This window comes from Thunnus thynnus, chromosome 4 (genome assembly GCF_963924715.1).
Source record: "Thunnus thynnus chromosome 4, fThuThy2.1, whole genome shotgun sequence".
Taxonomy (NCBI): Eukaryota; Metazoa; Chordata; class Actinopteri; order Scombriformes; family Scombridae; genus Thunnus; species Thunnus thynnus.
The window spans coordinates 14,233,734-14,252,774 of record NC_089520.1 but is presented as its reverse complement, the minus strand read 5'-3'; the positions used below and the strand labels follow the sequence as shown (position 1 = coordinate 14,252,774).

The window sequence follows — 19,041 nt, the reverse complement described above, 5'->3', positions numbered from 1 at the left end:
ATAATTTTTCTTCTAAAATGTTTGGTCAAAGAAAATGTTAACAAAAATGAACGGCACCTGCTAGCAAGATAAAAAAAAATGTGACTAGGGTTATTTGCTCAGGCTCTTTTCTTCCTCGCAGAATGATTACTGCCATGCCCACCTGTCCTCGGCAACGGGTCGTTGTAAAATCACAAATGAAGTTTTCTAGTCGGGATTTAAAGTGATTAATGATTTACTGATATAACATAACATGCCAAAGTTTATTTTTAATACAACAGCAGCAACAAAACACGTTCATATTGAACTGTACATGAGAGTGTTTTTAAAAACGCAAAGAACTGTCTGTTTTGACATGAAATTTTTAAGTTTGTCTTTGCTCAGGTTGACTTCTCAGACTGCTCCAAGACGCGTCATGAAAGTTTTTTCTTTCTCCGTCACACCCCTCCGAATTTTACATATAGCCATGAAAAAACTTTATGATGGGAAAACATACAATACGTGTCTTCTTAAATTGAAGAGGTTACAAAGAAAAAACAGATGGATAGCCTGACATTGACCCTGTTGACCTCTGTTTCTGAAAATTCACTACATACTGTATGTCTGATCATTATTATTATTGTGTGGTGAATCTGAACGATTCCTTCACAAGCGAGTCTATGTTTACATGCTGGTGTTTGAAATTTAAAGCCATTCACTTACTGTCTAATGTCATTTGTTCGCTGTAGTTCTGTCATTGTTCTTGATTCTTAGTTTATTTTTTGGCGATTAGCTCCTTACAAAAAGTTTGTCACTTTTTAAAGCAGAATGTTAAATATTTATCTTGTTTGCTCTTTTACAAATCCGCAGCTCATTTTGACTTCATTTGTTTACTTTGACAGTCGACTTCTGAATTGTGTAGCTGATTAAATATAACTAGAGCTGCAAATAATAACTATTTTCATTGTTATTTAATCTGACAATTATCATTTTGATAAATCATTTAGTTTAAAAAATGCCAGAAAAAGCGACCATGCTAACTTCCTAGAATGTTTTGTTTTGTCCGATCAACAAAATAAATTCAATTTACAGTTACATAAGAAAAAGAAAAGGAGTAAATCCTCACATTTAAACCATCACATTTAGCCAAATGTGATAGCAATTAAACTTTAACTGACCATCTAAAATGATTTATTTCTGTTGATTAATCTTCTGTTGAGCTTTAGTCAGCTAATTGTTTCCTCTTTAAAACTGAAAACTTTTATTCTTTTTGTTAATAGATAAACTAAATAATCTTTATCTTTATACAACTTGCATTTCCTTAACATTGCATGCTAAGTTCTCAGTTTTTATGCCAACAGAGTTAAAGAAAGGTAAAACCCAGTCTGTAAACCAAACTCTTACCCCTCCAATTTTACTCCCCTTCCTTCTGTCTAATTTCTGGCGCTCGTTACAGGCAGTTACTGGAAAGAAATTACAAATTAAGGCACTTTTACAGTGTTTGTGATGATCTGCGTTATTCCTGTTTGACAACTTTGTATTGCGGTAAGAAGAAAAAAAAAACCAACAACTGACTAGCACTGCTAGTTTTATCTCAGCCATCCTGTTCAGTTTCCCAAACTTCTGTATATCTGTCAGTCTTAACTCTCCCAGCGGAAGTTTTTAAGACTATACAGCGTAACCCTATTGCTCATAAAGGCTTATTTGTGCCTGACCATACTGTATGTGACCAGCTGAAGATCATAGTGAAGAGATAGGCCCCTACACAGTGACAGCCAAGCCTTGTGTCAGTACAAAGCTCTCCGTTTCTTCATGAACTCGGTGAACTGTTCTGTTTCCTGCCTCTGCCAGAGCCCGCTCATCTGCTGCTCCTCTCCAAATCGGCCTTAAACTTCCAAACTAAGCTAGGGAGTATCGCTGCCTCCCCCCATCTGTCCTTAAACATTTTCACCCATGGAGACCCAGACGAGGGACACAGGCCCAACCAGAGATACTACTTTGTTGTGTATGAACCAAGCAGCCCTTAGCTTTCATATTTAACACTATTTCTCTTCTCTTTTGTGGGAAAACCTGAAAACAAAAAATTAAAAATATATTATAAGAATTACACTTTTTAGGATGGCATTTTTTGGACTGATTGGATTCCTGTTTTGCCCACATATACACCTTTCCTGCAGCTCTTTTTTTTTGTGATATCACATCTTTATTTTGGGGGCTCCTCAGCCCTAAAACGAGGAGCCTGACTCGCGGTTATTTCTAGGTGTGGTATGTTGTTGATCCAGACCCCTCTTTCTCTTTCCAGGAGTTTTATGACCATGCAAAGATCCTCTGGCAGGACGAGGGTGTGCGGGCCTGCTGGGAAAGGTCCAACGAGTATCAGCTCATCGACTGTGCACAGTAGTAAGTCTCCTCTTTTCACCACTATACATACACTTGCAATTAAACATGCTGTACACATACTCTCAGGATACTCACAAGTGCAGGCAGACTCACAAAGACCCGCTTCCTTTTCGTCTTCTTTAGTTCACACATACACACTCACAACAAACCGTTAAGCCTGCACACTGTGGGGAGCTTGGGCGTTTTGCCATGTGGTTTATGTGAGCACAAGGTGTCAAGGTTCATGAGGTGAACCTCATGACAATGACAAGTTTGTATTAACAGTAGGTAGATAAGAGCATGACTGAAATTCATCAGAATATATTTCAAGTTTAGTTTGTCAAATATTAGAATAAGGAATAAAACTTTTTAAAGGAGGAGGCTAAAGATATTCTATATATTTTCTTATTGTCAGTAAATCCAATGAAGAGATGAAAACCAACAGTGTGATAGTCCGTCTCTCAATGCTATCCGACTTCTGTACCCTGCAGGCAGCTTCAAGCCCATCTTCTCCTACTTTAAATCTTTAAAAATGGGTCACGAAAAATAAATAATATATAATAATAAATTTAAAAAAAAGGCTCAATAATTTCCTAAAACAGCCGGGCACTGTAGTTACTCAAACAGGAATAAAAGTGCATTAGGTCTGGACTATTTTCAGCTGCAGATTCGGTGCGTAGGGAGTATTTACAGCAGAAGGACAGTGTATATGGGGTTGACTGAGAATAAACTTCTTCGCCCTTGTTCATTTTAATGTACGTCACACAGTGCAACGACAACGCTGGTCTGTCTGTCCGTCCACCACTTTGGTCCAGACTGAAATATCTCAACAACTCTTTGATACGTAGCCATCCAAATATGTACAGACGGTCACGGTGCTCAGAGAATGAATCCTACTGACTTCAGGGATCGTCTTACTTTTCCTCTCGTGACACCGAAATCCACAAAGTTTAAACTCACCCTGTGAAACGCGATGGATTAGCACAAAACATGGTACTTTCATTTTTGTGCAAATAAGCTAATGTTAGCATGCTAACATGCTTAAATAAGATGGTGAACATGGTAAACATTATACCTGTTCAACCTCAGCATGTTAGCATTGTTATCGTTAGCATGCTGACCGTCAAGTAGAATCAGTTCATCGCTAGTTTTGGTCTTTTCATGGGACTTATTGACTTACTGACTATGAAAATATACACAATCACCAGACTGATCCTTAAAGATGCACCGGTGTTGGTTTGCAGGTGGATTTGCTATTTATTAAGCAGTTGCAGGATTACACTTTTATGTGTCTGCAAATAAGTAAAAATGATCTGTTAGTTAGCTGTCTAGTTAGCAGTCATGCTAAACAACTTTGACACTGCGGTGTATGTGTTTGTGCAGTCAGTGACAGTGACTGAGATTGGTGGTTTTTTTTGTGTATCGAAATTATTTGTCACAAACGCTGAGACGCTTCCAGAGCCTCCCCCCTTGCTCCTCTCGCCCTCGTCTGTTCTTTCTTTCTCTCTTTCTTTTCTGGTATTTCTTTTCTTATCCGCCTTTTGATCTCAGTCAAGCCTGCCCCTGTTATAAGGCATGCAGTGGTCACATGAAGCCCGAGCTCTTGGACGGTGGAGGTAGTTTTTGGACGCATTACTTAATGTGTGTGTGTGTGTGTGTGCAGCACATGTCACTGCAGGAGCAACTGCGTGTTATGTGCGTCCCTGTTGTCACTTATTCTGCATGCACGGCCACAGGTGTTTGCCGCTTATGTGTGGTACTGTATGTGTTTTTTTTGGGGGGGGGGTGGGTGAAGTAGAAAAATCTTCCTTGTAGGAAATGCGACTGCGGACAGACGGGAGATGCAAGCTCACGGAGAGACAGAAGGATTGAAAAAGAGAAAGGATTGAGGAGACAGATTGAAATAGAGGAAGAGAGGGCTTCCCTGCATTGCGGGACCTCTCCTCTCCTCCTCTTCTCTCCTCTCCTCTCTCCTCTCTCTCTCTCTCCTTTCTCTCCCCTCTCTCCCACACCCAGCAGCCCCAGTGTTATGGATCAGATGCTGGGCTGGGTGGCCAGACCGGAAGTGCTCCCCTCCCCCCTCTGTGTGCTTATGTAAACGGAGAAGCAGAGAAAGAGAGAGGGGAGAGCTATTTTTAACCCAGGCAGGCTGCAGAAGGAGAAAGAATGAGCGAGTGTGTTAGCAGAGAGACAACTTCAGCATTATTGATGAAGGTTGTTAGCATTAAATGAAAATGTCAACCTTGGATCAGTGGGCAAAAGTGAGGACACCCCCACACAGCCCCCTTTCCTCTTTTTTTTTTTTTTAAAGCAAATTATATCATCTGATTCATGTCCTGATGATAAAAATAAAAAAAAAAGAGAAGAAGAAGTTGACGGGGCGCTGATGCTTTGTTGTCTCTGTCTGACAAGAAGGAAGTCACCGAAGCTTCCACGACTGGCTTTCTGCTCAGTCATGCTCCTCTGTGATGATTTTGTTGTTGTTGTTGTTTTTTTTTTATTAACACTTCCTGATGCCCTGTGTCACAGGCTTTGTTTTGCGAGGATGTTGTCCTTGATTACGTGGATGTCGTGTCGGGCAATTCACAAACAAGGTCCGAGCAGAGCGACCGAAGCGAAGGGTTTCTCAGGTCTGTTTCATCCGTACCGAGGTCTCTGAGTTGTAAACTTTCGTCCTGAGATATTCGGGCGCTCTCCGCTGATTGTAAATCACTTCTGAGACTCTGAGAAGAAATGGTTTCTTGTCAAGAAGTTTAACATCAATCAGTCTGAAAATTAAAATATTGACACACATAAATCAAAGTCTTCAAACTTTTTTTCTTTGTAATTTTAGTTACAATCGTTTTTCATTCAGCGATTAAATAAAGCACAGCACAACTATTTTTAAAAAACACTGTACTACAACCGTAATAACACACTATATTTCTAAAAGTGCAGTTTTACATTATGTTACAATTAGTTATTGCATATTTAGCATTGAGACGTTTATGGGTGTCGTACTGCTTTGGAGAGAAATAAACAATTCTGGACCGGTTGACAAATATTTTTCATCGTCTAACAACGGTAACCACCTCAATAATTATATTAGATGTTTATTAACTATTCAGCTGTCCATTAATTATATTATCATTTATAATAAACTGTAGAGAAACGATCAGTTAATTGTCGGTTGTAAGAAAATTAAGTGATGGTTCTGCAAATAAGCTTCAGGTAGACGCCTGATGAACATCTGTCGCGTCGCTCGTCCCTGTGTAACTATGCTGATCTGTATCGTTCCAAACAAATAAATACATTTTTAAAAAATCTGTTTTGATAATCGGTTTATCGTTTAAGTTATTTTTTTTCCTGCGAAATGCGAAACAGTTAGAGACGTAACCAATGGTTACAGGCATTTGTTTTCTAATTTTAGGCATTTTTTAGACCCAAAGATTAATTTACTAATCAAGAAAATCATCGGAAAATTAAGTGATAATGAAAATAGCTGCAGCTTTAGTAATAAATGGTGATTGTTGATGAATTCATATCGTCTAACAGTATGTAATGTCATATCGCCAAACATTAAAATAGATAAGTTATAACATCTTTTATTAAGAAAAGTCCAAACATTCACTGGTTCCAGCTTCTCAAATGTTTTTTTCTTTGTTTTGTTTGTGTTGGAAAAAAAAAAAAATAGATTGATCGACAATGAAAATAATCTTTTTTTTTAATTTGTTTGGGGGAAACAAGCTGTAGTGGCCTAATTTTCAGGCCTCGCACCAAGTTTTTTATCCAGGACTTCAAAAGCAGCTTTATCAGAATGAACAGGTTGATATTTGCAGTAAATATATTTGCTAAAACCAGATGTTTAGAGAAAACTGTGAATCGTGTGTGTCTGTTAGATAGAAACAACACTGACATGAGAGGAGGAACGTACCTCATGTATCTGTGTGTGTGTGTGTGTGTGTGTGTGTGTGTGTGTTTGCGTTACGTGTCTCCTGGCCATGATACCAGCCGAGCGTTACCGCCGGGGTTTATTATCTGTTGATTCTTTGAAATCTTGTCCCAGCGATAATGTGCCGTCATGTGCCGCCCGAGTCCCCTTGATTTACTTCTCTGGCATCCTCGCCGAGCCTCTGCTCTCTCCTCTCCTCTCCTCTCCTCTCCTCTCCTCTCCTCTCCTCTCCTCTCCTCTCCTCTCCTCTCCTCTCCTCTCCTCTCTTGCTGTCTGTGATGTGTAGTGGTGTTTCTGCAGGGACAGAAAATGGCTGGGATTGAGTCTCTGACTCATCGCGAGGAGGGAGGGAGGGAGTGAGGGGAAGAGAGAGAGAGGGAGAGAGAGAGAGAGGGGAAACGAGGGACGGGCAAAGACAAACTGATTTTTATTTTTGAGGGGGGGGGGGGGGGGGCTGCGGGATCAATACTTAGCGTGGCGTTATTCTGAAATATCTGTAGATGTGTTTTTGAAAAAAACGTGCAGATGTGCATGAGCAGCAGATGTTAAAGGCGCTGTCGTCGTGCTGCTGTGTAGCATGAGTCAGGTACATTTGAACGTGTTTTTGAAGGCGAGCTCGTTTCGAGTACGTCTTTGGGAAACTTTGCCGCTGCTGCTGCTGGCTGCTGCTGCTGATGCAATCTCACTGTATTGTGATTTTCTGAATGCTGTGTGTATTCAGTGATTGTGCCGCTCCCAATGTTCAGCTGCTGTTTAACAGGCCAGTGTTCCGATTCCTAGGTTTACTCTTTCTTTGTTTCATTCCTGCTTTGTTTTCTTTCTTTCCTTTCTGTTGTCTTTCTTGTTTTTGCTTTTCTTTTTTTTTTTTTTTTTTTTTTTTTGTCTTAATGGAAGAAATAAGCACATGCTTCACGTAGTTTAATCGTCGTTTTTCAATTTAAATCCTTTCTTTCTTCCTCGCTTTCTTTCTTTCGTTTCAGTTTTTATTTTTTTTTCTCTCTCTCTCTCTGTCTATCTATCCTTCTGTGTAGTTTTAAGTTTTTTTTGTCTTAATGGAAGAAATAAGCACATGCTCGATGTAGTTTAATAGTCATTTTAAAATTGTAATCTCTTTCTTTCTGTCTTTGCCTTTTTTTTCTTTTCCTTTCATTCTTTTTTTTTGCTTTTGTAGCTTTTTTTTTAATCACGTTTATGTTGTTAATCCTTAAATTCTTAATGTGTCCTTTCATTTTTTGTGTCTATTCCTTATTTTGGTCATGTGTTTCTGTCTCTTTTTTTTTCTTTCTGTCTCTTTTTGTATTAATTCATTAATTCCTAAGTTCTTAAATTGCTTTTTCTTTATTGTTTCTATTCTTTCTTTCTTTCTGCGTGTCTTTGTCTTCTCGTCACTCATTTTTCTCTCTTTTCTCTTGGTTTTATATTGTTTCATTAATCGTTCTACATTCTTCATTTGTTTAGTTTTTTTGTTTTTTTTTACCTTTCTTTTTGTCCTGGTCTCTCTGAACTTCTTTAATTTGTTCTTTGTTCCCTTTTTTTTTTTCTTCTTTCATGCCGTTCTTCCTCCTCTCTCTTTCTAACCCACTCCATTCCCTGCATATCTCTCTTCTATCTCTCTGTTTGTCCCGCTCTGTCCCCCCCCTCCCCCCCCCCCTCCTCCTTTCTTCTTTTCACTCCATCTTTTCTTTCTATCTGTCGTGCTTTCTTTCTTTCTTTCTTTCTTTCTGTCTTTCTTTTTCTCTTTCTCTCTTCCTTTTTCTCTCTCTCTCTCTCTCTCTCCCGGTCTGTCTCTCCCTCTTTCTGGCCCCACTCCAGTCGCACAAGATTTGGAGCCGATTGTCTATTTATAGCGCCTGTGGTTCTGTCGCCATGACAACCAAGCTGGAGGCCAGGGCGCCAGGGAGCTATTTTTGGAGCAGCGCTGTAATGTCAGACACAGCCTTCTCTCTCTTTTCTTTCCTGCTCTCTTTCTCTCTCTCTCTCTCTCTCTCTCTCGTTCGCTGGATATGTGTGTGTGTGTGTGTGTGTGTGTGTGTGTGTGTGTGTGTGTGTGTTTGATTAAGGATCGGCCGGTGAAGACTTTGGCTTGGTCGGCTCGCAATGTGAAACGTTAACGTACAAAGAAGCCCCCTCGCTTGGCGGGCCGTGCACGACCCCCCCCCCCTCCCACCCCTCCCCACCCCCCACCTCCCCCACCCCCCCGCTTTGAGGAAGCGCCAAGACCATTTTCTGAGTTGACTCGGTGTTTCGGAGGCTTGTGAAGCTTCAGTTTTCTCTTGTGCACAGATTGATTTTAATATCCTGAAATGACAAATGAAAAGTTGTTTTTTAAACTCGGTGTTTGCTGCAGACTAAAACCTGGAATTAATTTTGAAGTTGTGCAGTTTAACTTAATGGGAGTTTAATGACACATTAACTAAAAGTCTCGCTAAGAAAGATCTCTCTTTTTATGTTGTTTTTTTTTTTTACATACATACATGCATTGTTACATACAGTCTTTACAAGGACTATATGTAATAAATGTATTATATGCACCCATTGTAACTTCTTACTATTCATATTAAATCAATATAAGTATCCGTAACATTAATAGAGAACTATTATTGATTTAATAGTGATTCATCACATACATATGTAATGATACTCTATATTTTCAGTTTCTATTTTCTAACCTGTTGCTAAGTTGTATTTTGTTGTATTCATATAACATGAACATTTTTACTATTTTATTTAGCCAATTTAACTGGATTCTCACTTTATTTTCTCTATTATTATACTTTATTTGAGATTATTTTGCCGTGCTTTTGAAAAGAGATGATTTGAACATTTAAAAAAAAAAAATGCTTGTTGAACTTCCTTTTTAACATCTGGTTGATGTAAATGGATTTGGGAAAATGTACTTTTTAAGGACGTAATCCTGCCGGTCAGTGTGCGTGTGTGTGTGTGTGTGTGTGTGTGTGTGTCTCACACATCAGATGCAGGGCAAAGGTCTCCAGATGTTGTGTGTATGTTCAACCATGAACCCTGATAGTTAATCACATGAAGAAACGTTCTTCTGATTAATGTTGTAGTTGATTTCTTGTTTAATAATAAATGATGTCTGCTTTTAAATGGAGGGAAGACATTACCAAATGATTAAGTTCATATTAAATTATGATATCATGATTTTAAAAATGTAACCAGGAATGTTAAGGTCAGTAACTTCTTAAACCTGCTCGGTGTGTTTTATAATTATAAAGTTCATGATGTTTTTTAAGTAAATGAATCTAATAATTCTTCATATTTTCCAGTCCAGCTGTAAGTTTGCAGGGCAGACGAGTCAATACTGTTGTGAAGCTTAGAGTTGCTTAATCCTGTGTAGAGCTGGAGATGTATAGCAGCTCATAATCTGGGTAATCCTTTGTCCTAATGCTGTCACTTTAACAAGATGAATGCATTATGGGAGTGTTATCAGCTTTGTTAGGCCAATGCGCCGCTTGTTGATGCTGTAGTCTCTGATGTCCCTCCAGCACGTGAAGATCTCAGTTAGATTGTGGAGTGAATTCCCACCACAGGAAATATAATTTTTTTTTTTTTTTTTGCGAGCTTTAGTTTTGGTTGAGATGTAGAGCAGTGTTTCAGTAGAAAATGTCCCTCTGTTAATTTGGATTTTGAGTGTTGGAACGGGATACGGTTGTGGGAGAGATTAAATTAGTTTCAGAACAATTTATATTTATATTATCATATCAATAAAAAGGAATTTGAAGAAGACTATTCCAAAAGTACGTTTTGTAGATTTGTTATTGTTAGAAATTGATTAAGAAAAGATAGAATTTTTAGTAAAGTCTTAAAGTGTTTTTTTTCTTTAAATCTAAATGCATGTGCTTCTAATAAATTTCCCACAAATTTCAAAAGAGCCCAGATTTCCTACATTTATACAGCAGTAAAACAAAAAGTGAATAAACTAAATAGATAATATTAAATATATATTTTACGTGTTAGTTTTTGTTATTTTACATAAATGCTCTCCCCCTCAATTGTTGAACCTACAAACCCACAAAATGATAACAAAGTAAAACACAGACAAGAGTTTAAAAAAAAATACTATCTCGTCATGTAAATACTGAGTTATTTTCTCTCACCAGACCAGTGTCTTGTGTGTATTTCCAGAGTTTAAGTCAGCCTGTCTGCTACCCCAGAATAACCCTGACAGGTTATACATAACGCCGCAGACCTCTCTGTTACTGGGGCAGCCACTATTATTTAGTTCAACTTACTAGGCACGGTTATTATTGGCACTTCTCCTATTAATAGGGAGAACTGCTAAAAATTGAGCAGTGTGTTTGTCCTGGGCGTGTCAGTGCCTCAGACCAGAGCTGTAGATAAACAAGAGTTTGGCCTCGGCAGATGTCGGTTGCAGCCATGTTACTTCTGTCATAATTAGAGCTGCAGCTTCTGCTTTAGCTTCTGTTAACATGCAGATTATTTATGTTTTGTTTTTTGTTTTTTTTTGGGGGGGGGGGGGGGGGGGGGCTCAGCATGGGGATGTTATGGGAGGAGGAAGTGAGACACTCGCAGGCTCTGAGCTGTGGATACGGGGGCAGTAGTGACGGGCAGCTTGGCTGAACAGTTGTCCACTGAGGGCTCTGGGTGTGCTGGCACAGCAGAGGCGCTGTGGTGTGGGAACAGCTGAGCCGCTCGGCCCCTGCAGAGAGCCGATGGTACCAGACTGGTTGGCTGCTTAATTGCCTCTGTGTGTGTGTGTGTGTGTGTTTTATATGAATATCTGTGTCAGTGTGCATTTGTGCAGTAGATATGCACAGGGGTGTAACTGTTTCTCTTTTCAGTCTCGCACTGACTCTGGCTCTCTCCTCCTTCCTGACTCGGTGTCTTTTCCCCCTCTCTCTCTGCCCGTCTGTCCGTCCAGCGCTGCAGCTTCCGCAGGCCCAGCCCCCTGTTCCTCTCAGTGTGTTACCTGCAGCCCTCTTGTCACATTTCACTCCTGCCTGCCACATTCCTAGTTATATCAGAGGGGGTTACATACCTGCCCCTGAGAGGCAGCTACTAGCAAGCGTCTCGCCTTTCTAGTTGTAAGAATGGTGGGCAGGCGACCAGTCAGAACAGACGACAATGCAGGATGGGAATCAAATATGGTGGCAAATAAGTATAGCAAGTAACCAGGAATCATTATGAAAGTCTTTTTAGCTTGTGAACCCATGCAGGGTTTTTTTTTTTTCCTCAGGAAACAGGTTAGTGGAGGTGGTAAGTGCTGCCATGACACGTGTTGTCTTATTATCAGTTCACTAGATGACAGTGTAAACAGGAGCCATTTATTAAATAATGAGCCTTTCCTGTGGAGTTTAGCGCCTCTGCTTGGTTTCCTTGAAGCTTGATATTATATTTTATAAAAATGTAAGTAATATTTCTTCTGATATTAGCGGTCTATATTTAAGGCGAGTCTATATTTCTCCATTATATCATATTAACTACTTATAACTGAACTCCTTCCCTTTTTTTTGTTTACTTTTTTCCAATTTGAAAAATGTTTAGAGACCTGGAAATTATAATTAATTCACAAGGAAAAACAGATAAGTGGTAACTCTGAAAGACATAATGTAGTGTAGCAGAAATATGTTTTTTCTGCTTTCCTGTTGCGACTGCTTCAGATTTATCTCGCAGCCCGTCATGGGGGTCCTAACCCGCAGGTTGGGAACCCCTGCTCTAAAGCACCAAAGTCAAATGGTGAGAAGTGATTTTTAGGGACGCTGCATTTGATCTGGTTCGGGTTGTAATTGGACGATATTTACTACAAATGACTCAGTCAGTGGTTCTAAAATTTACAGATGGGGAAAACTGATCCTTCAATAGATTAGACAAAATAGATCTTATTCAGACAGTGCTTTCACGTCTGATCTACCCTGGCCAACTTTTCAGTTTATGTTCCAGTCAAACTGACTCGAGATGGCACTTTTGACATTGATAGAATTCAGATGCAGTCAGGCTGGCAGTATCTTTATCTTGGGGCTTCAGATGGCAAAGGTAGGGGACCTGTGGATAGCGTTCAAGCTAAATTTTTTAGAATAATGTGTCCATTGTTAAATATGTCACTAATGTCACACACAAAGCAAAAGCAGCTGCTTCAGTGGGGTCTCTTTTGCAGGAGTTTTCTGTATAAATGGTGATTGGTTTCTGATGATTAATGTGGTGACTGGCAGCCACCAAGTGAGTTTGTGAAGTTTATCATCTGCTGTCAGCTGTACACAAAGACGTTAGTTTCTTTTTGTCCTAGTGTGCTGACAGATTTAGGTGTTTTTAAAGTCCTCGTTCCTCCACCGCTGATATGCTGTCGCTCCACCCTTAAGAGGAATTGTGGGAAAACCTGATCGATGCAGGCTTGTGGGACACTGTAGCTTAAAGATAATCACCCGAGTTCATCCGATCACTCCTGTTCTTCTTCCTTCATAATATTTCTTGTATACATCTGAAGACAGCTGGGATGATTAAACGTTTGAACCTCTGTCTCTGTCGTGCTCTGTTTTTGTCTGTGTGTTTTAAGGCCTGTAACAAAATCCAGCACCTCGCTCAGCTTGTATGTATCCTCGCATTCGCTTCATGTTCACATATATTGCGGGACAACAGCCCACGTACATGAGGAGTGATGATTATTCAGTTTCACACAGACTCCTAAACATCTTCGGCCTCCGTCTCACGAAATACATTTAGTCTTGTTTCCTGGACCGATGCTCATGAAAATGTTTCGTTTGTCGTTCTGTAGATCTAGTTTGAGTCCTGACTTGTTGCAGCAGACACCTCCAGCAGGCGACCCTGATACAGTCATCATGAAAACATCAGGGCAACACACACGCACACACACACACACCTTATAAAGCAGCACTAATGTAGGCCAGTTCGTTGGAACAATTAACATGCGTCGAGCGCTGCTGCTTAACTGGGTAGGCGCTCTGCAAATCTGAACTCACCGTAGGCCTGCATACCCGCCCACGCACATACACACTGCCACCGCTCACAGACGTGCACACACACACACACACACACACACACACACACACACACACACACACACACACACACCTCTCCTCCTGTGCAAGTACTACTACAGCAGCTCCATTGACGAGGCTTCTCTGGTCTGACAGAGCAAACGGCTGCTGGTGACTCAGACTGGCTGCCTCTGATCTCACTGTGAATTAAAACACACGCCCCCTGGTGGCCGTTCAGGGACCTGCGTCCTCCATCTTTCTCCTGCTCTCACTAATGTACTGGGATGTACCGTTGTGTGTGTGTGTGTGTGTTTGTGTTGGGGGGCTTTCTATTCTCATTATAGACATCAGCACAACGTGATAGATTAGTTAGTGTTCATAAAATTGTACAGTGTGATTTTATTGTCTTATGATTGCTATGAAAGTGTCTAGTGGAAATACATGTCTGACTGTGTTATATCATATATATATATATATATATATATATATATATATATATATATTATTGTGTTATTATAATGTTATTATGTGCCTGCAGCTGAAACCTGACCGGTCGTTTTTTGTTTTTTTTTGTTTTTTGCAGCTTCTTAGACAGGACTGATGTGGTCAGGCAGAATGACTACACACCCACTGATCAGGTGAGATGTTCAGCACACACCTGCAGTCTTATACTGAAGCACTCTGCATCATCAAAGGACCTCTGCCTACATCTGTGTTTAAAAGTGTTGAAACAATTAGTCGATTAATCACTTTGTTGATCGACAGAAAAGTATTTGTCACCAATTTGGATTCATTGAGTAATTCATTTACCGAGCAGAAATACTTTTCCTCAGAGGACATTTTGACTTGTCACAGTAGTAAAAACACAGCTGTAAAGAATAAAATTGAATTGAATTCAGCTGCTTCAGATTCAGGTTCTGGTATTATGTTTGCTGCCTGAGTGTCACAGAGTCGTGGTTTACTGGGACACTTGAATGCAACAGAATCATCATTAATGTTATTAATTAACTGTTATTATTAACAGTTTTGCTTTTCCTACTACGACAAGTCGAAATGTCTGTTATGAAAAAGGTCGAGTGTTTGTTTCCAGGCCTCTGATATGAGGATTTTCTGCTTTTCTCTGTTACATTATTATGAATACAATATTTGAGATTTTGATTGTTGGTTGGACAAAAGAAAACTGTGATGAACATTGTCACTGTTTTCTGACAATTTATAGAACAAACAATACATTAATAAAAAAAAAAAACACATCAATTTGTAATAAAAATATTTTGCTCTGTAATAAACTAATCTCATTGATATTACATTAACTATGACATGAAATTAAAAGGGAGTTTAAAGTGCTAGCATACTTGGTCTATAGATGAACTGAACTATAAATGGAATAATTGTGTTTTATCTGTAAATCACATGAGACAGAAGACAAAAACCTGCTCCTTAATTCACAATTTGAGTTTATTTACTCCATATTATTCATCTTCTCCTGTTAGTAATCCCTTCTTTGATACCTTGATATCCTATTATCATTCCCTTACTCTCTTATGTCCATCTTCCTTACCTCACCTTTTCTTCTAAATCCACTGTGTCTACATCACTTTCTATTTTTACTATTACTTAAACTATCAAAGTGTTGATGTTAACTGTCCGTCTCTATTTTTCAGGACCTGTTGAGATGCAGAGTACTGACATCTGGGATCTTCGAGACAAGATTTCAAATAGACAAAGTCAATTTCCAGTGAGTCGCCAAAAAGTTGATTTCACTCTATACCAAGATGAAGGAAAATTGTCCACAAAAAGGCAAAAAAAGAAAATGAAACCAACAGGACTTTTATGCTTAATGTTTCCAGTATACAGATAATTATATACAGATTTTTCCTCCAGAATGTTTAAGTTGATTAAGAAGGTCGTAGTTTTCTCTACTGAACAGGTGTTGTCATGTGATCCACATCCCTGTTAACTGTTTCAGTACATCAAGTCGTTACTCTGCTTTTACAGTGTAAATTAAACCTGTAACTTCCTGTTTCTCACAGTATGTTCGATGTTGGAGGTCAGAGAGATGAACGTCGAAAATGGATCCAGTGTTTTAACGGTAGGATATTTGTAGGTTTTGAAATATAATCAGTGACGAGTACAGTAATCCTAATTTTCATCATTTATTTGTGTCCAGGAATTTGTTTCTAGTTTTGTCAAATGTATGAGATGAGGTGTATGTATCTGAATGTTTCGGTAGTTTTTTCCCATCTTTGCTGTGTTAATCCTCTTCTATGGTGTGTTTGTATACGTGTGTGTGATATAGATGTGACAGCCATCATCTTTGTGGTGGCGAGTAGCAGCTACAACATGGTGATCAGAGAAGACAATCAGACCAACAGACTACAGGAAGCCCTCAACCTTTTCAAGAACATTTGGAACAACAGGTCAGAAACACCGACATTTAAATATGGTTTACCTCAAGGTGGATAGAGGAAAAGGGAAATGCATTAAGTAAACTTAATAGGATGAAAACATTACATTTCCTTTTAATTTTCAACACCAATACAATCATAATGTCTATATACCTGCACTGTATCCTATAATCCTAAGTTAGTAATTCAACGATAAAACATGCAAGTGATGCAAGTTTTTTTTTCTGGTTATGAAGCTTATGATGATCGAATCGATGCATTAACAGGTAGACATAAACACATCTAACATATGCGTGTGTACTCAGTTATTGAACAAACAGGAAGGCTTTCAGTGTCCACCATAGACGCTAAAGCAGAGAATGTATTGCTGGTGCTTGACTCGGTTGAGAATAACGTTGGAAGACCGAAGAGAAGCTCACGAATCGCTTGACATAGACCCCACCACTTCTCCCTCGTTGCTATGGACACGTTGACTCTTGCAAGACGAGGGACATAGAAAAGAAGGATCCTAGAAACTACAACAACAATCTTCTTTGACACAGACTTGTGTCCACAGCAGGATTCGTGTCGGTCATTTCCAGAACCACTGCACTTTTTTGTTGTCCGTTTTTCAGGAAGTCACTGCCTGTCCAGTTTCGGTTCGTATGAGTTCAGTCTGCAGCAAAGACAACAGATGACTTGCAGAAACTGATGCTGTGATAAAGAAAGAGTCATGTTTGGTGTTTGATGCTTTGGATTGTTTTTTCACATTGATGATCACTTCAGCGTTCAGTGTCGTTGCTCAACAAATCCAAGATTGTAGTAACAGCAAGTAATGAGCGCAGCTTAAGTGCTCACACACATTACCACAGTTAAAGTAAATTTAAGTTTCTGGTGTTGAACCATTGATATTGATCACTGCACTAGTGTAAAACTAAAGTTATGTTTGTGCAGAAGATTCCTAAAACTTAAAAATTCAGGTATATTCTCTGAAATGCTTTCGACATGCAGATCTGCTGCACCCCCCTATTGGTGTTTAGTGCTGCTATCAAGGGGTGAAATCCAAAGCTGAACTTTTAATCAAAACCTACGCCGCAGAAAGAAGACATTATTATATTTCATAGATTGTTGTTACCTAGTTAACTTCAACTAGGGTCTATAATTTAAAAAACTAGGTTGGGTGACAAAATACTACACAAAATATGAGGCATGTCGTTGTGTTTTCTGAAAATTGAATGAAGTAAATGGTCGTGCTTGGGGTGTATGTATCGTAGGAAGAGACGCTGATTGGATACAGAGTCCTTCCTTCTCTCCCTGTGTGAGCATATGGACTGTTTATTGCAGGAGCTCTAAGACCTTTTCAGCCCAGAACTCTGGAGGGTAAATTAGTCCCTTGTTCTTCAGCCAAAGCCTATTAAAACATAATGCCACTTGAAACACGGGGGACTCTCCAGGAACCTGTAACCCATTTTTGGTCTGAACCGAAAACCCAAAGAAATCTGGCACTCAACTCTCGTTCTTCATTTCCCTCCACAGGTGGCTACGGACCATTTCGGTAATCCTCTTCCTGAACAAACAGGACCTGCTCGCTGAGAAGGTTTTGGCAGGGAAATCTAAAATTGAGGACTATTTTCCTGAGTTTGCACGCTACACTACACCTGATGATGGTAAGATGTTGACACTGAAAGCTGTTGGTGGTCAATACATACCACACACCGTTTTTCTCTCTTTGTAATGGGCAAATTGAAATGGTTTAGTATAGACGATGAGCCAAGTTGAGTTAAAATACAACAATCTTGGTAAAAATAGGCTCATTATTAAACAGCATATAGCTCAACTGAAGTAAAGCCTACAATATGTACTAATACTGTCAGTCCAAATCATCCTGTTAGGATGAGATGTGGAGACACAGAAAACTTGCACTTGTACAGTCAACTTGAGGATCCTGTTTTTGCAGGTTTGGCCATCATAACATTTTACTTAATTACTAAGATTGTGGGACAAGAAATATGAGCATTCAGATGATCAGACAAGTTTTAAACAAACTTAATAAATGTCAAACTTAAGAAAATGAAGGACAATAGTCAAATTATTACTCAAACTGTCCGGTGTAAAAATTTATCACAGTTTACAGACTGACTGACTTACTGGTTCAACGTTGATCTACCGTAATTGCCGTAGCTGTGTGCACACAGTTTTTCTGTGCGGTGAGGAAATATTACTCCAGGCGTGATCGCTTTCAGTTTTACATCTAAATAAAATGTCTTAGATGCCTTGTTTACAACCTGTCTGACTGAGGGCATTATTTACATGTTAAGAGTACATTTATTTCCTTCTTGAAACAAAAACAGTCATGATAAATAATTTTGGTCACTATATTTCATAAAATAATTGTCATTATTTCCAGATTGGTCATAGCTCCTCTGTTGATGTGGCCTGTTCAGCTGTTGGAGTGATACTGTAGATTGTTTAATGATTCAGTGCAAAACTGATTTTATTGTAACCAGATTTCTTTTTGTTCAACAGCAATACCAGAGCCAGGTGAAGATCCACGCGTCACAAGGGCAAAGTACTTCATACGGGATGAGTTTCTGGTTTGTACACAGCCTATGTTTTACCTGTTTAAATTTGATCTGTTTCCTTGTATGTTTTACTTTTTATACATAAATATATACACATATATCATTTTACCCATTAGGTTCACAGAACCAAGATGTAAGGCGTGATAAACAAAGCTCTTAAACACCAGTTGAGATGAGTTAGATGAAATGTCACCAATGAAAGACTGAATACACCAGCTGAATATACCAGCAGCACACAGTCAACAGCTATGTGGTTTCATATTTTCTTTTTTTTCTATTATACAGTACAAGTATCATCTTCTGTCAACTACAGAGCAATCTTGAAAAAAAAAAAAATTGACATGATGGTGCTGGAGGGAAAGTCAAAGAAACACCAAAATCATTAGGATTTATTCTGTAGGCACCATGAATGTCTGTATTAAATTTCGGGCAATCCATGACATATTTGTTCAGATATTTCAGTCTGGACCAAAGTGGTGGTCTGACAGACAGACCAAGATTAACATTTTAGCATAGCATGGCTAAAAAAACACCAGACCAGTGACAGCTTAGCACCAAAGATGTCACCAAAATCCAAACAGAAATCTCACAGAGGGCCACTTTAATGTTCCTCTCAGTTTGCCTGAGAGGAATACTTGATAGATTTCAGTGTAGAGGGTGTTGTCTCAATCTGAGGTACGTGTCTGCAGTTGGAAAGACTAGCTCAACAAATTAGTAAAAGTTAACATTACGTTGTCTTTTTTTAAATCCACATTAGCTGTAACACCTGAACATGACATGTTGCAATTAAGAGTGTGTGAAAACTAGTAAGTGAGGAGGAAGTCTGAACA

The 19,041-nt window shown here is 39.1% G+C and overlaps 2 protein-coding genes across 3 annotated transcripts in view; one reads left to right on the top strand and one right to left on the bottom strand.

The window, feature by feature from the left end:
* LOC137181256 (tubulin beta-6 chain) overlaps positions 1-19,041 on the bottom strand; it is a 48,078-nt gene that overhangs the window by 21,106 nt on the left and 7,931 nt on the right. The window lies entirely within an intron of this gene.
* The window catches only part of LOC137181257 (guanine nucleotide-binding protein G(s) subunit alpha), a 32,301-nt gene that overhangs the window by 11,012 nt on the left and 2,248 nt on the right, over positions 1-19,041 (top strand). The window contains exons 5-11 of one of the 2 annotated variants that reach the window (XM_067586824.1): positions 2,261-2,358; positions 13,826-13,880; positions 14,907-14,980; positions 15,276-15,334; positions 15,542-15,662; positions 17,166-17,296; positions 18,156-18,223. In XM_067586824.1, the coding sequence (XP_067442925.1) occupies positions 2,261-2,358; positions 13,826-13,880; positions 14,907-14,980; positions 15,276-15,334; positions 15,542-15,662; positions 17,166-17,296; positions 18,156-18,223 (606 nt within the window). Of the gene's footprint in view, positions 1-2,260; positions 2,359-6,835; positions 6,855-13,825; positions 13,881-14,906; positions 14,981-15,275; positions 15,335-15,541; positions 15,663-17,165; positions 17,297-18,155; positions 18,224-19,041 lie in introns of those variants that run through there. The other variant, XM_067586825.1, reaches the window with a different exon arrangement.